This window comes from Notolepis coatsorum (assembly GCF_963971535.1).
Source record: "Notolepis coatsorum genome assembly, chromosome: 10".
NCBI lineage: Eukaryota > Metazoa > Chordata > Actinopteri > Aulopiformes > Paralepididae > Notolepis > Notolepis coatsorum.
This window is the reverse complement of record NC_140174.1, coordinates 65533947-65553644: the sequence shown is the minus strand read 5'-3', so window position 1 is coordinate 65553644 and position 19698 is coordinate 65533947. Positions and strand designations below refer to the sequence as shown.

The window sequence follows — 19698 nt, the reverse complement described above, 5'->3', positions numbered from 1 at the left end:
ATAACCGCTCAGGGTTCCCCTCTCCGCAGGGGATTTTGGTCTTCTGCTGGAGCGCGGGCGGTATTGTCCTAGGCCCTACACCGCCTCACACCGCGCAGCCAGAAGAGGAGAGAGCACGGCCTCGTCAGCGGCGATGACGGGGCCCTCGACAGGCGGCCATGTTTCCCCCGCCAGTGGTGCCCTGGTTGGAGAATCGACAGGGTATCGCGAGGCCGACAGTCTTGGCGGCCGAGGGATCGGCCATTTTGGGTGATTTCGGTGTTGGTAAACCACTCCGTCGTCATTTTGCCGCGAGCAGCCCGCTCCCCGTTCAATCCTCTCTCTGGTACCCCCAGAGGCGGGGCTCTGAGCGTTCTCCTTTGGCTGCGGGCCGCGAACCTTCATTGAAGCGTATGCGGCCCCATTTTTCGCTTCTCATGGAGACAGGGGCTGACACCCAGTTGATGGCTGAGCCTGGGTCTGTCCGTGAGAATGTTGTGCTGTCAAGCGGCTCCCACACCTTGAACTGTGTTGGTTGAGCCTGGTGTTACGTCTGTCAACTTAAGTGTTGTCAGCAGGGGGGCTCGAAACCTTTTGAGGCACACAGTGCGGGCTTCCCCGGCCTCGCCTTCGCCAGGCCAGGTATCATGTTGGTGCTCCCACTCCTGGAATATTGGCAAGTGGTCGCAGCTCACATGGTTTGGGGTGGTAGTGATATCACTGCAGGGCTACGGTGTGTAGGAACCCATGGGGGCCTTACACCTTGCATGTCCGGCTGCAGAACAACTCCTTCAGCATGTTCTGGAGGGGTGTTCAGTGGGGGGGCTTTTTTGATCGGAAGCCCCCCGTATCAGACAGGCCCTTTTCTGTCGGGGTTCCCCCTTGGGTGCGATTGCCTCGTGGGTGGTGTCAGGGTCAGGTGTTCCGACACGGAACGCGCTCCTCGCACGATTCCAGGGTTGTCTTCGCACAGCGGGGGGGACCGGGCCAACTATCTACAGTTCCTGGCGGACCTGCGCCACGTGACGGCGGGTGCGTTGGGAGTGTCGTCACATATGACTACGGCAGTACCATATGTCGAGGTAGATGGAGAGAACGGTGAGGCGGGGACTTGTGTTTACACAACCCCACCCGTTTTCAGGTTTGGTACAGACCCTGTTGTCGGGGTCTCCAGCAGGGACAGCTCTGGTCGACGAGATCCAATCTCTGTGGACGAAGCAAGCCATCGTCGTGGCGTTCTCCTCCCGGTGTTCTCTGCCCGAGAAGTCGGGAGGGAGGGGTGTAAGACCCATGCTGGACCTGTCCCATGGGAAGGTTCAGCATTTTTTGGATCGTCTCCTACCTGTTGAACACTGTCAGGTGGGGGTCTGGTTCTCCTCCATAGACCTGTAGGATGCGTATGCGCATCCCCGATCTTCCATCCTAGGGCTTACCTACGCTTCCTTTGCAGGGTTAGCGTATGAGTACCAGAGGCTGCCGTTCGGTTTTCTCTGGCTCCCCGCATCTTCACCAAGTGCGTGGAGGCCGCACTGGGGCCTCTGCGTCATCCGGGGTTACGGAGTGTTCTGCCCTGATGACGTTCTGGTCCTTCGCGGTCAAGGTGGATCGTCAGGTCTCGTACCAGGCAGGTCTCTACCAGCCTGGGGTTGCTGTAGACTGGATGTAGAGTATTCCTCTTCCCAGTCAACGGTTGGAGGGCTATGGGCATCCATCTCAGAGCGTGTTGTCAACACGCTCGTGAGGTTCCGTCCTAGGACGGTTACGGCACTGTCTCACGTCGCGTTTTCACCGACGCCTCCCTCGCTGGTGACGCGTCGGGCCAACGCAGTGGGGGCAGCTGGCAAACCATGCTGCCCGGTCTGCGCTACGTTCAATGTGTTGGTGTTGAAAGCGGTCCTTCTGGTCCACAAATGGTGTTGATCAGGACGGACGATACGACGTCAGTGTCGTGTATCGACAGACAGGGAGGAGTACGCTCCCCCTGTCTGCACCAGGCGGCGGGCGGCTGGCTATGGGCGTCCTCCATCTGCGCGGCCTAAGGGCTCCCCACATCCCCGGCAGGGAGAATGTGGGTGCAGGTGTACTGTCGCGGGGCGGCCCTCATCCTGACGGGTGATGATTGCGTCTGGACATGGCCAGGCAGGTCTGGGACCGATGCCGTGCCGCCAGGGATTCTTCCCCATACATCTGTTAGGTCAGTTGTTGGGACGGGTACGTTGAGGGGCGCAGGTCCTTGATCCTGATGGTGTTACCATCTGGAATGCGCATGCTCCCTCCACTGTCGCGCTTACGCGGGCAGATGACGTATGTTCCAAGTGTGGTGTAAGGCGGGGGGCCAGGACTCAGTCTCCTGCCCCCTGGTTGCTGTCCTTAGTTACCTCCAGTCTCTCCTTGATAGACTGTCGGCTTCGACGGTGAGGGTATATGCAGCAGCTATATCCTCCTATCATGAGGGGTTTGAGGGGATGTCTTGTTCAGCCACCCTCTTGTGAAGCGTTTCCTGCTTGGCGCTCGACGCGTTAAGCCGGTGCAACGCTCCTTGGCTCCGACTTGGGATCTTCAATTGGTCCTCGGTCGGTTGTCCTTGGCCCCGTTTGAGCCGCTCGAGCGGGCGCCGTTGGGACAGCTGTCCTTCAGGACCGCGTTCCTTCTGGCTGTCACTTCCGCTAAAAGCGTAGGTGAGCTCTGTGCTCTCTCGGTACGTCCAGAGTGCCTGTCTTTTCGGACCGATTGCGGTGTCACTCTGCGACCTAATCCTGCTTTCGTGCCTAAGAATATCCGGAGTTCCTTCCGCTCCCGGGATATTGTGGTTCAGGCGTTTCGTCCTCCTCCTCACACTGGTGAGTTAGATGCGGGCCTTCACCTGTCATGTCCAGTCCGTGCTTGGGGATTTACCTCAGCCGTACTCAGGATTTCAGGGTTACCGACCAGCTTTTTGTCTGTTACGGTGGGGCTCGTGCTGGTAAGGCACTGTCGGAGCAGCGCCTGTCCCATTGGTTGTGCGAGGGTGTTACCCTCTGCTACACGCTGGCTGGGCAGGATCCCCCTGGGGGCGTCAGGGCGCACTCCACTCGTGGGGTGGCTGCCTCTGCCGCTCTCCTGGGTGGGGCCTCGGTGGAGGCCATCTGTGCTGCAGCTTCATGGTCCTCCCCGGGCTCCTTTGTAAGGTTTTTCCTCATGGACATGACCGGGGGTTCTGTCTCCCAGGCGGTTCTGGGGTCTGTGGCCTTTCCTGCTTCCCGTCCTTTGGTCGGGTAGCAGGAGTGTATGGGTATGGGCCGCAGTGTGTTGAGTCACACGTGGTTCCGCCTGTACGGTGTGTTCAAGGGGTTCTGGCTCCCTCTTGTTCGCATTCAGGTGGAGTTGACTGCGCCCCCCCTTCGTTAGGAAGGATGGGGTGACAGGGCTCCCCGCACCCCTTGATGTGGGCTTATGGGTCCTCAGGGGGTACATCTGTCGGGTCTCGCGCCCGCTCTTCCCCATTATCTCGTAAGGCTCAGAGCGGGAGCGATGCCATACGAAATATAACGATAGGTTATGTAGATAACCTAGTTATATTAGTATAGGCTAAGCTCCCGCTCTGCGCGCCCTGAGTTCCCTCTTGAGGGATCTTTTCCTGGGACGGGTTTTTGGCGAGGAAGGGTGTGTCATGACCAGAGTCATGATTATATGGGTGGTACCACCATAAGGGGCGGGGCCCCATACAGGTGGGGTGCATGTGTTTTTGTTCGTGGGAGATACATTAGGTATCACAGGCGATATGGAGTATCTCGTAAGGCTCAGAGCGGGAGCTTAGCCTATACTAATATAACTAGGTTATCTACATAACCTATCGTTATTCTGGTTGCTGTGCGATCTGAGGGGGATTTGCTTTTGTTTGCCTTCAAACATGGTCTCCATCACTTCAGTCATACATTATTTTCAAATAGCTATCGTTTCTTGGCATATAGTCACATAATTGGTTTGGTGCTGGGACCAGGGGAGTAGCTGGGGGGGGGGGGTTAGGATGATTCCAAGGGCCCAGCATTGGGGGGGGGGGGGGGGGGGAAACACTATTATTATCTTTTTATTAATATGGTTTTATTATTATCCTAAAGTAAGTTAATGTAGATGACTCAAAAGTATAATTGCCTGTATTATAAAAAAAATAGGTAAAAACCATATTATGCGTTTTCATCAATAAATGCCCCACATTTTTTTATAGATTGGGGGCCCCACATTTTTTAATAGATTGGGAGCCCACAAATTGATTCTTTCATGGGGCCCAGAATCTCCAGCTACGCCCCTGGCTGGGATTCAGGATGACCGCATCTTTTTCCGTCCATTCACCTTTGAATTGCAGTCGACTTTTCTTTTACTGACCATCTTTGAAAATGCCATATTTTTCTGCTGGCTGCCTGCTGGCGAAAATAGGCTAATAGCTACATTTATCTCACAGAGATAAAACTGGGAGCGAGTTTACTGTAGATGCGCGGTCAACTCTGCTCCGACTTGAACTGAAAGAGAGAGACGACATGCAGTCCGTGAAGACCCGCCCTACTCCCCTACTCTGCCTCTGATTCGCAGACTGTGGGTGAGGGGGAAAAACGCTGACGGGACGCGTATGTGATTGGACCAGACTCGTACACCGACAGACAGTGGCAGTGCAGCGGGACATGCAGAGCACTGCTCGCAGTCAGAGGAGATAGCGAGGATGCATTTGCCTTCCACTTTACTTAATATCACTCCGGAATCACGTTTCAACCAAGTCACTAACATAACGTTGCTGTCATGAGCCTGCGCTATGGTAGTCTACAAGTGATAAAATAAATAAAACTTCCAACTCTCGCGCAACGACTCGGCAAACAGTTGCGCGCAGGCCGCATTAACACTACACTTTGATGTCCAGTAGGGGGCCGCAAAATATCATCCCGCGGGCCGCAATTGGCCCGCGGGCCACGAGTTTGAGACCCCTGATGTAGTGGGTGATGATCAAGCAGCTCTTTCACATCGATAGCCAACAAATCTTTGGTTTGGATCACACTGTAAGCAAAGAAATGCTTCTCAAACCCCATTGTCTCCCACCTCTGAACAACTAGCTTTACAGATGGCTCTAAAACCAAAATGACTTTAATAAGCCCAAACTGAGGCTCTCCATCTTGGTCATAGGACATAAACACTGTCATGCCTGTTCTGTATGTTGTACCCTTAACAGTGACCCCGGCCGGTACATACAATTCAGCGAAAAGGGGGATTCCTGTGAGACCACTTTGAATTTCATTATAGCCTTCAAAATGAGCCAGAAAGGTAGTATACCCTGGACCAATTTCTGTGTTGTGGCTTAACACAGACCCACACATGAAACTGTAGCATTGCATTATCTGATGTCGATAAGCCATGGTTTTGCTAATGTTGCGGAAGTTGCAAGTGACATGACTGACTTGTTTGAAGAATCCATGTCTTGCCTCAAAGCGTATTACCCACAAATGGATCAATGGTCCAAGTGTTCTAATTGCTTTTGGATAATGAAGCATGAAATGGTGTTTTGGGCGCAAATGCAGAGCAAATAGATCCAGGAAAAGAGAGTGATGCTCTTCAATGATTTTACTCAGGTACTGTGTTGCTGCATGAGTAACAGATGGAGAGAAGATGATCTCCATGCACATTAATAGGAGTAGGAGAAGTTCCCATTCCTTATTGTCTGTAGGGATAAGGTCACCGATCATTACTGGAAGTAACCTTAGTAGACACCACATCTGAGCTGCAGACTGATGCAGAGGGCTTCCAAGGTTCTTTAAATCATTCTTACTTATTACAGAGGGCTTGTTTCCCACATCACAAAAGCCATAATCAAAGCTGGTGATACGATAGTTTAGCTTATCTAGTGAGATAGCTTTTGTTCTATGAGTGCATTTAACACAAGTTTAAATTCGTATGGCCCTACCCCTTCGAGGATGTCATGCATTATGTCCAGTGCCATATTGTCCGTAACATGATAAAAAGACAGACTGTTGAGGACACTGTCTCTTTTAAGGCCTGTCTGAGAGGGGTTGTCTGTCCGTAAATCCTCTGCGTGAGTATTCACATCTCGGGACAGCGTATCGTCCACCTGTGTCTGTACTTTCAAGACATCTCTGTGTATTTTGCATAAACGGCACACATGGTTCCCCAAAAAACTCTCTATGTAACCAAGTATTGCGTTCAATCCTAAATTGTCTCCCACTACCTGAACAACGGCGAATTTGACAACACATTGGAAGCTAGGCGTGTTAACAGTTATGCCATCCCTCTCAACAGGGCTGTACGTTAACTTTTTTTGCACTTAGCACTGGTGCTACAGAGGTTGATAGTTTTGTAGCACTGGCCAAAATCTTGTAGCACAAGTATAAAACGTGTTATATTTGTAACAGTCACAAATGTGCCTATTGTATTTGTGTTATTTAGTTGCAGTCAGGGAACAAACTTAACTTTTTGACTTACCAGCCATTTGGCTGGTAGATTTAAAAAAGGCAGATTTTTTACCAGCCACAAATTATAAATTGCTTTTTAGTATATCGCCATGTGTTATTATTACTATAATACTCTCATATGCTATTTTAAATTATCATAAACAACATAAGGAATATTAGCATAATTTTGAGTGGACTGAAGGAATGAGTCAGCGTTAATAGTTTTAAATGCAAATAATTTATTGAAACATAGAAGTGGGGTCGGTTGGGACACACACACACACAATGGGGGACCCTGATGTAAACAAGACGAAAGTATTTCTCTGGTCTGCATCCCCTTAACAATTGTGTGTATTGAGCCGTACTGTATTTGTACCCATTCTGCAATCTGTTAAATAAAGTTTTCATTCATTCACACTGTTTCAACTCACCACCCCCGCATCATATTGTAGTCTAGTCTGTCTTCAAACTTCCACTCCTCTCGACACACACACACCCTTTCCCCAGTCCCCTGTTCTATATGGCTCTGCCTCTGATCAGGATTAGCTTGTTAGCTTATGCTAATGTGACGTTCATTTCGGGCGATGTGGGCATAAAGGAATGGTGACGATGCAAAGCGTGTTAGATGCATTTGACCCGTTGTGAGAAAAAAAAACACCACAGACTTATTTCGGATCGTAAAATAGCCGCACTGCTGCTGTGCAGCGCCGCTCGCGTGGCTGAGAGCAGAAGGCAGAAGCAAGGTCTGGGGCGGATATGACATTGTGGAGTCGCTATGGGTTTTTTCAAAATAAGAGTATCATATGAACCTGACCGTTGCTAGCTGCCGGAGCCCAGATATTTAATGACTGGAGCTGCGCTTAGGCGGAAATGAGACCTGTGACAGGATTTTCAAAATAAGAGTATCAATATCAACCGAATGCCTATCGCACCAGTGCTACTGAAGTAAATCCAGTCATCGCACAGACCGCTGTTGCTGTAGCACGTGCGATATACAGCCCTGCCTCTCAAGACACTTTAGTTCTTCCACAATAGGGCACAACACTGCATCAATGCCATAGGTCTTTGCATAATCTGATTTATAGAGTGCCAACAAGAAGTGTGACTGCAAATTGGATAGGATGTCTGGTGGCAAACTCTTCAAGATAAAATATATAAATCCTAACTTGTGAACCCCAGTCTTTGACCCGAGGGGGTTCACAGTTTCACAATCATCATTGTATAACAGCAATGGGATTGACACCTCTTTCAAAAAGAGTGGATGATTTTTACAGAAATCTCCATCAAATATATCCTGAAGAGCATCACTCTCTCTCTGTTGCCATTCCATCATGGCCTGTAAAACACCAGGAAACTCCAGTATCTTGACCAGAAGACGCTTTAGTGGAATACGCTGAAAGGTATCAGTGAGAGCAACTTGTCGAACGGTGCCAGTGGCAGAGTCTCTCCGCTGTACAAAGGTTTGGTTATCGGAGAAACACTCCTCAATTGGCTGGATGAAGTTCCCAGAGTTAGTAAAATACCTAATCTGTTTATAGTCTGTCTCCAGACCCTCGAAAGGGTTAGCTGCATCTAAAAAGTCCTGCCTGAGCTCCTCTACCTGTGGGTTTTGATCATGCCCAAACTGACTGAAAAGCGACATGGTCTTTGTTTGTAGTCTGCTCACTAAATCTCCAATTAAACTTCTTTGTATTTTATTTTTTTATTATTTATATAAAAAAAAAATCTCCAATTAAACTTGAGGTTTGCTGAACCACAACATTTATATTTGTAAAGGTCTGGGAAGATTTTGATCTAAGATGAGCTATAAAATGGGCTACTCTCTCTGTGATTCCCTCTTGCTCTAGTTCGTCCCATTCATCATCATTATCTTCATCTTCCTCCATTTGTTCACCCTCAACTTGCCGTACTAGCTCGTCAGCATTGAAAGTATTAGCAGCCTGATTTGGTACGTTAGGTGGCTGGGCCAGGGCCTGGTTGTCGTTATGTTCTCCTTGCAAGTGCTTTCTGTAAGACCGAATGAAAGAAAATGGTCTGCTACAAACTCCCTCACAACATTGGAAATAAGTGGATGAAGCGTTTATATTGTGTGCTACTCGTAAATGTGAAAAGAGAGACTTGGCATCACCAGGAATTAGCCTTTTGCATTTAAAGCATGTATACGCCATCTGCCTTGATGTTAGAACACTTAGTGATCACTTACAAATTCTCTGTAAAGTTTTGAGAACTTGAGCCTGGGGCCTATTTTGGGGATGAGGTTCCGGATTGTTTCGCCATCTAAAAGGTGAAACGCCTCCTCATCGATATCTTGATCTGAAAGACAAAGACAGAAAACAAAAATACTTTTACAGTGATTTCAGTGCCATCCAGTGGCAGCTAACTCCAACACAGGACAAGGCTGGCAGGACCAGAGAACCAAGATGAAGAACAGAATAATGTGTGTGTGCATGCATGTGTGTTGAAACCCTATACAATACTGATTTGTCATGGACACATTTTCATGGTCAAGAAAGTAAAAATTCTCACCTTTAAAACTGTCTGTGAGCTCTGGCAATTGCCACTCAATAAGCTTTTCTGTGACAAAGCTGTCCATCAAGACTGGCCTGAAACAAAAGAGAAAGCAATGTGGAAATGAACACATCTGCAATTAATTAATGCCTCATGCCCAAGTACTCAGCCACGTGTGAACGATAGGCCAAGTACTTGCTGACATAGCAGCCTAGAATATTTAGCACTGAATTCAGGTGTAAAAAGCCTCACCACATGTCTGGCTTCCGCAGTCTACTGCTTAATTTAGTATATGTTGTAAATTGATATATGTAAATATGTTGTAAATGTTGTAAATTGATGCCCGAATCGCGGGACATTAGAGAGATGATGGAAATGTAGACCTCAAAATGGCGCGAAATGGCGCTAAATCAAAGTATGTAGCTAGCTAGCGAACCAGCTATGTCACCGCATTGAGAGGACAACAGCTTTATTACACACATATGGTTAATAAAGATATCAATCATATAACGTTACACAGCTATAGATAGTCTCCAGTTAATCTGGTATCATTACAACCCAAAACACGGTAAAATTAGCAATAACAGTAACGTTACTAGTACTGGCTAACTAGGCCTAGCTACTAGCCAGAACCTTTGTAATACTCATAGACTTGGTCACTTTCGGTAGCATGCTTGAACGGTAATGATTTATGTGTCGTGTCGTGTGGCTTATTTATTAATAGAGGTTACCACATATTTTTACAAGGTTAGAGATGAACCGATTATAGAAATGAGTAGCTAAGTTGCAACTTGTGGTGGCTAGCTAGCTAGCTAGCTAGGTAACGAGTCCCAGCTAGCCACTAGCAGTAGCTGATAATGCGACAGACTAGCTGTGAATAGCTAGCTAATTTAGTTCCACAACGTTCACAGTGCATGGTTAACACGACGCAATAGGCACAATGGATGGGTTGAGATATAAATACTGTGCTAACGAAACGAGATCTTACCTTGAGTCAGTGAAGTATTTTCCGTGAAGAGGGTTTGTTGGACCGTGTTGACTGTGAACGTGAACATGACCGTCTGACTGACTGGAACAAAAGGGGTGTACCATAGTTCCCAGTGGGGGAGGGGTGTAGCTTTGCAGATCCCGGCGGAAACACCCAGCTCTCTGACCCAACACATGGGTTATGCCTCAGAAAATGTACCCATAATTATTATAACTCACAAATTGGGTCAAAATTGGGTCAAAATTAAATCTCAATAACCCAAATAATGGTTATGCTCAGATAATTAACCCATAATTTTAACCCAACACGATTAACCAAGAAATTGGGTTATAGAATTGACCCATCTGTTTTTAGTGTGTAAGATTGGTGACCTGCCCATTGTCATTTAAAAAGGTTTAAATGGTTTCCTGTTGAATATTTTATTTTGAAAATAATTCAGTAGTATATTCAGGTTGGGTGTGTTGATTCATTTGAACAATTCATAGTATTTCCATCACAGATATCTTGGCCGGCAAACGACAGGTGATTGTAATCAACTAGCAGGTGATTATCGTTAAATGACATCTGTGGCCAATGAGCAGTGGCACTGCGCCATACTGGTCATCAACACATGTCATGAGAACACTGTGACTAGAGAATGATTGATCATCCTGCAAATTCATTGATCATCATTCATCCATATCTCCTCTCCCTGTAGGACCGCGCCCCCTACCCCTCTGACCGGCACACGGCGACCACCACCCTGACAGTGGACGTGTTGGATGGGGATGACCTTGGCCCCATGTTTCTACCATGCACCCTGGTGGGAAACACCAGAGACTGCAGTCCTATTACATATAGGGCTAATGTATTAGAACTGACCGATGCGGTAAGTACAACATTTATCCTATCGTTAAACCAGTCTTTCATCTGGAGTCATAGATCTACATAGTCATCCCATCTCCACCCTCCATTTTACCGCACCTCCCATGGCAAATTTTCTTTCAAATATAATGGTGTAATTCATTTTAATGAAAAATAAAAATCTAAATAATGCTGTAACATTTTCTTTTCTGGGACACTGTTAGGGAAACATCTAATATGGGAGACATTTTAGGTTTATGCTAGCAGTTGATAAGTGAAGCGTCAAGGTGGCTTTAGTATTAGTAATGCTGCTATCACTACGGGCTATGGCTATTAGTACTAGTAGTATTACTTGGTGATTGTTGGGACCCCAGTGGTAGAGCTGTTGTATAGATGCGTTCCCTCTCATACATTCATACATCAACCAGGAAAGAAGACAGAGATGCTGCAGTTAAAAACCCTGACTTGGAAAAAATTTACGAACTGTCACATACACACACACACACACACACACACACACACACACACACACACACACACACACACACACGCACGCACGCACGCACGCACGCACGCAGGCACGCACGCAGGCACGCACGCACGCACGCACGCACGCACGCACGCACGCACGCACGCACGCACGCACACACACACACACACACACACACACACACACACACACACACACACACACATTTAAATAACAAGGTAAAAAGTCAGCAAGTCATGCTTTACTGAACAGTGTTACTGCTGTCTAGTGTCTACTTAGTCACACATACACACACACACACACACACACACACACACACACACACACACACACACACACACACACACACACACACACACACACACACACACACAGATTTAATAAATTAAATATGTGAGAGGAGGACAGGGACAGATAACACCAGGGAAGGTTACTTCACCCTCACATGTGATATTCTTACTGGGGTGCTGTTGTTTACAGCAGTTACTAGGGATGCACCGATATGAAAATTTGCCACCGATACCGATACCGATTGTTCAACTAACACAATCAGCCGATACCGATACCGATATTTGTGGCAAAAAAAATATTTGTAATATTTTTTTTTTATATTTTTTTTTATACTTTTTTAAATTAAACTACTGTATATTTGTATTTGTATGTTTGTATTTGTAGGCCTCTTTACTTACTTAAAAAAAGGAAATATCAAGAAATATGTTTATGGTATTAATTCCACCATGCCATGTAGCACTATCCCTCTCCCAGTATGGTCTGGCGGCCTGCAGCTGGATACTATTGTCTCAACCAGAGCTCTCAACCAATGCAATAGAACAATTTTGATTGACAGTCTATTCGGCCAATTACGTCACACCGCTAGCACCCACCTCCTGCTGTTCTTACCACCAATCGGCAAGCGTTTATTCATTTTCTACTTCCGGGCATGCCGCCATTGATCTGCTTGCGTGAACCACAACAAGCTTACCGTAGCTAATACGTTAGCTGCCCGCCGACCAGCGCTCCACAGGATGACCAAACGAGACATAATGATTTTACTGCAACGAATGTTATAATAAAACAAAGCCTTTCTATACATTTGTCTGATTGAAAACTTTATTAACAGATTGCAGAATGGATTGGGTACAACTATCAGGGCTCTATGAGCAACGGAAGGAACTGAGCTAGTAGTTTGGGTAAATTTATTATTTACACGTTATTGAACGTGTAACACTAACCAGGGCCGGACTGGGGAAATAATTCATACCGGGAGATATAGCGCGAAATATAGCCCCAATCAGGCCACTTTTTAAGCGGGGGGTCTCCCACCCGGAATTTTTTTGTTACAAAGACTTCATTTCCTGCATTCTGGTGAATTTTAGTGCATGTGAATCACAAACTAATGAGCCAACAATTGCTTAGTACAATGTACTGTTATGAACCTCAAATAAAACTGTTGTGGCACTAGCAATGCTACTCTCTCCACCTTCAAAAAGAAAAAAAGCAAGAGCACAACATATTTTTCTATTTACTATTATAATACAGTTAACCACTCTCTCCACCATTCAAACAGGGCAAGAGCACAATACCATATTCACTTTACTGATGCACTAGCACTACCCATCAACAGTTAAAATAGCCCTTTACACAAACATTAAATAACAGACCTTTCATTACAATACTATAATAACAGTAGCCACTGCCAGAATAGTGACACATGTATCGCGTGTGGTGAGCACACGCATGCATGCACAACGAAGACAGAATATTGGGTTGTCTCAATCGTTTTAACTATAACATGAGCTCAAAGTATGAGCTCACTGACTGAAATTTCCAACAAAAAGCATAAATTGTCAAATAATATTTATCACATTAACTAGACTAGATGTTTTTGAGGAAATTAGAAAGGGAACAACAACTTAACCCTTGTGTCTGATCAGATTCTTATTTTTTTGATAACTTTGCAGTGATTATGTTTGTAGCCAATGTGGCAAAGGTGTGTAATCTTTGAATTATCTTGGAATTATTTTGACTTTCTCTTTCATAATTGTTTATTCAACTTCAGCCCCAATCATAACCACCACATATTGTTTTTTGTAATGTCAGATTTAACAACTCCTTTCAGAAAAGTGGGAGTGTGCCATTACATTCGCCGCCTCCGCTGTCAATCAGTTGTATCGCCTGGTCCCGTCTCCACCAATCACAAGCGGCAGCACGGCTCCATTGTGTGTGTGTGATCCGCGTGAGGGAGAGAGAGTCAGATAGTTCTCCAACTCTGTCGCAGACAGTGAAATCCTGGTTGTTCCCCACCCACCTAGGTTATCTAACTATCGCGCCGCGCCGCCGCCACAACTAGAAACAATGGCCTGGAAAAAAATATATATATATATATATTTTTTTTTATACTTTTTTTTTTTTTTTTATCTGTGCAGGCCAGGCCACCGGGAAAACTCCCGGTGCTCCCGATGGCCAGTCCGGGCCTGACACTAACTATATAACGTTAATGCCACAAAACGAATGTTTGTGTCATTTTAACAGCAGATACTTTCTTAAATGCCATCTTCCCGAGAGAGGGGTGTTGACGGGGAGCTGTTATGGGTTCGCTTGGTTGTGTTATTAGCATTGAACAGCTAACCGAAAGCTAGCGTTAACTAACGTTAAAGGTTTAGCCATAACGTTACCTTGGCTAACGTTGGGGCTATTCATAATCCAGCAATAATGGCTGCAGATCTGCAAGCAAAGTACAGCAAGTTGGCAAAGGAGTATTCCAACGTAAATCACATTTTCACCAGTAACTTTAGTCTTTCCATCTCCCGGTAGCTCATGCTAGCTAACCTAGCTCATGTTAGCGTCGTCACTGAGTGACCACCTCGCGTACACAATAATTAATGACATGTTGCGGACAGCCATATCGGTGACAATGTTTAGCTTTTAGTGCCAAATGATAAGAGTCTGAAGCAGAGTCTCAAAAGAGAATGTTGAATATTTAGTAGTAACTTTGATGCAGTAGCTTGTGTGTGTGGGGGGGACTGGGGGCGGCGCCGGCGTTGTGCAGGACGCGACTGAACTTATCGGCTACTGCCATCGGCACATTTGAGCTTATCGGCCGATAGGCCGATTGCAGTCAACAAGGCACTTATCAGCCGATACCGATACCCGACCGATACATCGGTGCACCCCTAGCAGTTACTGAATACAGTCACCAATGTTCCCTCTAATATTTTTTCGGTCTGAGCAAACACTCACACCTCCTGAGCAGACATCAGCAACTACTGAGCAACATACGCCACCTTCCGATTAACCGGTTGGTTGATAAGCAGCGGTTTGTAAAAAATAATGTACCTTAATGTCCAACATAAAATCTACACATTTTGCTGATACACAGAAATAATACAAAAAGGCATATATTCCTTAATAAAATATTTATTTGACCATTGACGATACAGAGCAACGTGCTCCCTCCCTCTTCTCTCTCTCCCTCCCTCTCTCCCTCTAAACCTGTCACCTTCCCCTCTGCTTCATTCCTCCTTTCTGTTATTCAGATACACATCATACAAAAAAAGTTACTTGTTTCCAGACTCCTCTGGTCTGGTCTTAGCTCTTACTTAGTCCTTTCTGTTAGTCTGTGTGCACACTGCACATAAGAACACCTGTACATAAGAACACCTGCACATAAGAACACCTGCACATAAGAACACCTGCACATCAGAACACTGCACATCAGAACACTGCACATCAGAACACCTGCACATCAGAACACTGCACATAAGTACACCTGTACATAAGAACACCTGCACATCAGAACACTGCACATCAGAACACTGCACATCAGAACACCTGCACATCAGAACACTGCACATCAGAACACTGCACATCAGAACACTGCACATCAGAACACATGCACATCAGAACACTGCACATCAGAACACTGCACATCAGAACACCTGCACATCAGAACACTGCACATCAGAACACTGCACATCAGAACACCTGCACATCAGAACACTGCACATCAGAACACTGCACATCAGAACACTGCACATCAGAACACCTGCACATCAGAACACTGCACATCAGAACACTGCACATCAGAACACCTGTACATCAGAACACTGCACATCAGAACACTGCACATCAGAACACCTGCACATCAGAACACTGCACATCAGAACACTGCACATCAGAACACAGCACATCAGAACACTGCACATCAGAACACTGCACATCAGAACACCTGCACATCAGAACACCTGCACATCAGAACACTGCACATCAGAACACTGCACATCAGAACACTGCACATCAGAACACTGCACATCAGAACACCTGCACATCAGAACACTGCACATCAGAACACTGCACATCAGAACACCTGCACATCAGAACACTGCACATCAGAACACTGCACATCAGAACACAGCACATCAGAACACTGCACATCAGAACACTGCACATCAGAACACCTGCACATCAGAACACTGCACATCAGAACACTGCACATCAGAACGCCTGCACATCAGGGGCGTTTTTAGGGTTAGAAAACATTGGGGGCTTCAGCCCAGGGGGGTGGAGGGCCCTTTTTTTTTTTTTTAGCACAGAAATACGCAATTTTAGAGTAATTAGAGATGAATACTGAATAACTAGAATCATTAGAGGTTCTCAAAGTGAGGTCCAGGTCCATGAGAGGAATCTGGGCAGTCCCCATAGATAATTCAAAGTTAACAGGACCAAATCATCAGTTTCTTATTTATTTATTTATTTATTTATTTAGCCAGATAAAACATTGATCTGGTCCAAGAAGCCCCAACAGGAGTACAAATATACATATATACACATATATATATATATATATAATATATATACATATACTGTACATTCATACACATATACACCAATAACAAAATAAAAACACAGTTAAGAATCATACACATAAGCAAATAAACAAACAAACAAACATATGCACAGCCTATGTACAAAATAAATAAACAGTTCATCTCTAGTCTTTACAGTTTTCTTCAATTGCATAAACACTCAAATCAAAAGTATTACACAATTATCAAAACCTTACACTCAAGGAGCAAAATATAGGCCCAGATTTGCACCCCTACAATGTCAGCCTCACTTTTTGCAAAACAATACACACAGTGATTTGCAAAACACTAAACACACTTGCATTACATTAGACACAGAATGTCAAATTACCACACATATGAGCCAATTGGTTAAACACAGCCATCAGATGCACAAACACACCATTGCTTAATTGTAGATACACAATCAGGTGTAAGCACTATAAAAATGCAGCAGGTGAGTTCACCTGTCTTCAACCAAAATGGAAGGAGAGTGAAGTACTGTACACAGAGAGCGTGAAAATAAACAATACATTCACCAAACACTACACAAGACAACCAATGATGCAGACTGATGAAAATATACATTTTCTCCCATTTTCCCAAATCAGTCAACATGTCAACATGGAGAATCACAACAAAAAATTATCTTGCCAGATCCAGCTAGGCAAAGAGATAATGTCTAGTATTTTCTGTTTAAATCTTTTCAAAAAAAAATTGTGTTACTGTAATTTTAACCTGTACTGGATACAGTATTTTATGTTTGTCTGATATTTGCTGAGCTTACAGTGTTATGCACATAGTAGCATGAAAACTGGGACATGTATTGTTGTGATTCTCCATGTTGAAATGTTGACTGATTTGGTTATATGGAGAGAACATTTATATTTTCATCAGTCTGCATCATTGATTTGGGTATATGGAGAGAAAATGTTATTTTTTTCATCAGTCTGCATCATTGATTTGGGTATATGTAGATAAATAAATTATATTTTCATCAGTCTATCTACAGCATTGGTCTTGTGTAGTGTTTGGTGAATTTATTGTATATTTGCACATTATCTGTGTACTTCACTTACAGTACTCTAATCACTGAGAAGTAGAATTGCTAAATGTGTTTTAGGTTAAGCACAGCAGTGTGTGTAACTGGTTCAAACAGAATTAAGTCATTATGTAACGTGTGTTTCATATGGTAACAAAATTAGTGTATGGTTTTGACAAGTGTTTAATTTAGCAAAGGATCTGAGGTGTTCTGATAATTGTGTGTGTGGTTGTGCTAATTGTGTGTTTTGAAACACTGGGCCCCGTTTTCAAAATCATGCTTAGGCAATCGGAAAAAAAACTATTGTGTGTTTCATTATATACATATGTTTCAGTCTTCTCATAAAAAAAAGATTCGATTTTTGGGTCTTTTCCTGCCTTTGGTCCGCTTTGCATTCACATCTCAAATGAACCGCAGCAGGGTTCACTTGCAAGAGTGAATGAGCTTTCACACCACCCCAAACCAACCGGACTATCCGAGGTTCGATTAAAGCTTATTATAGGACACTGGACATGGGTATGGATGGCTCCAGGTGCTGCTGCGTTAAAGTGCACATCTTCAATATCTGTACTATTTAAAAGCACAGTGCAGGACACACTCAAAGGTTATCGCACATCAGAGATGGCAGTGGACATGTATGACAGGACAAATGCCATATGTAATGGCCTTTGGATTGAGGAACATACTACCAGCCAAAGGAGGAAGCAGAAAAGGATGGACGAGTATGTAGTTGAGTCATCTTGTGGCACAAGCTCAGACCTCAGCTCAGGAGATCAGCTGAGACAGAGACTGTTCTATCCAGTCGTCGACAGAATGCTGCAAGAGCTTGAGAGCAGGTTCTCATGAGTTGGATAACAACTTATGAGAGGCATACAGGCATGTTATCCAGCCTCAGACCAGTTTCTCTCAGTGGAATTGCTGCAACCCCTCGCCACACATTACAATATCCAACTATTGCCAGATGAGATCACAGTTGCAAAGTGTTTCCTGGTCAGGACAGGCAGAGATGCAGTCCCTACTATCCAAAGTGTCTTTTCCCTCCTGGATGATAATAATAATAATGCATTTGATTTATAAGGCGCCTTTCAGGACACTAAAAAAAAGTCCACAAATCGGTGAATGAAAGAATTATAGGATCAAATGAAAACTACTTACTAAAAATGTTTAAAAGTACTAAAAACCAACAAAAAATACCAAACACTAACAAACATTCAGCACAGACAATGGGGATGCTGACATAAAAAAAAAAAAAAAAAAGTAAAAAAAAAAAAAAAAAAAATGTAAACAATTTTTTATTTTTTTTTTAGATCCGGGGCTAGGAGAAAAACATCCGGGGCTAAAGCCCCGGAAGCCCAGGGCTAACGACGCCACTGCTGCACATCAGAACACTGCACATCAGAACACTGCACATCAGAACACAGCACATCAGAACACTGCACATCAGAACTGTAACTGAGGGGTACAATTCCCTGACTGTATTAAATAAGTATGGTATCATTAAACCACTACTGTCTTATGTACATTACTACTGGCCATACAGTACACAGGTATATGAGATGAACACCTCCACAATGACACGGTTCCACACAAATCTTGGTTAGAATAATATTTATTAGCAGCAATAATAGTATATTACATTACTTTACTTAGAGTCGCGCTTGTAAGGCGAAGAATGTGCGTGAGTAAGTCAAGAGCGTAAGTCCATTCGAATATTACGCAGGAGATAATGAATACCACCTGTATCTTAGGAATTATATCTATGGTACACTAGTAGGGCAGCGGGAGATACTAGTAGGGTCCCTCCGGTTGTAGGCCAGCAGGGGGGAGGATTTGTCGGTAACGAAAGTCTGGGTCAACGAAGAATAAGGAGACTCCAGGTACAGGAGACGGTGCAATAATCTCTTGATCCGCAGACGAATAACAGCTATTCTCCGGTATGCAGCTCCGCATGGAAGAAAGCTAGCCAGCCTCAGGCGTCCTAGAGGCGGGCTCGACGTTGCTCCTCACAGGGTAAATCCCACACAATTGTGGGTGTAGATGATTCTCCGCTCCATCAGCTACAGGACCAAAGCAAATATAATCCAGCCGAAAAGGGCTATGTAGTCGTCGGGTAGGTTATCCAGTGTACATATCCACACGGTCCTCGTCTAGGGCTCCTCGGATGACGGCACCAGGTTAAGCCGCCCAGCCTGGATAAGCACACTAGCTGGTACGAGGAAGCGTTGGTAATGCTGGTCACTGTAGAACGGTAGCCGCACGATACACTATACATAAATAGACTATTACTGAAATAATAGAATAGGTCGAACTCGACGGTACAGCGTTAAACTCTGATACTTCAGCTATCAATTCGCACGCGGTCTCAAGGCTCTATTTTGGGGCCAAACGGGCCCTACTTCACAGCACGTTGTATCGTGGTGTGAGGCTTTACTTATTGGGTAACTCTACTTCTGTATTCACCTGCGCCGTATTTATACGTTAGGTGAACAAACTAGTACCAGCCTTATTCCTGTCTCGTATTCTTGCGCAGAGCCGGTCATGTCCAGGCATGTCTTTGGCGGTGACTTTGAACTAGA

General features: G+C 45.1%; 1 protein-coding gene across 1 annotated transcript in view; it reads left to right on the top strand.

Moving 5' to 3' along the window:
* The window catches only part of pcdh15b (protocadherin-related 15b), a gene marked incomplete at both ends in the record, with an annotated part of 695468 nt that overhangs the window by 88520 nt on the left and 587250 nt on the right, over positions 1-19698 (top strand). The window contains 1 exon segment of the mRNA XM_084323056.1: positions 10601-10771. Coding sequence (XP_084179182.1) covers positions 10601-10771 — 171 coding nt within the window.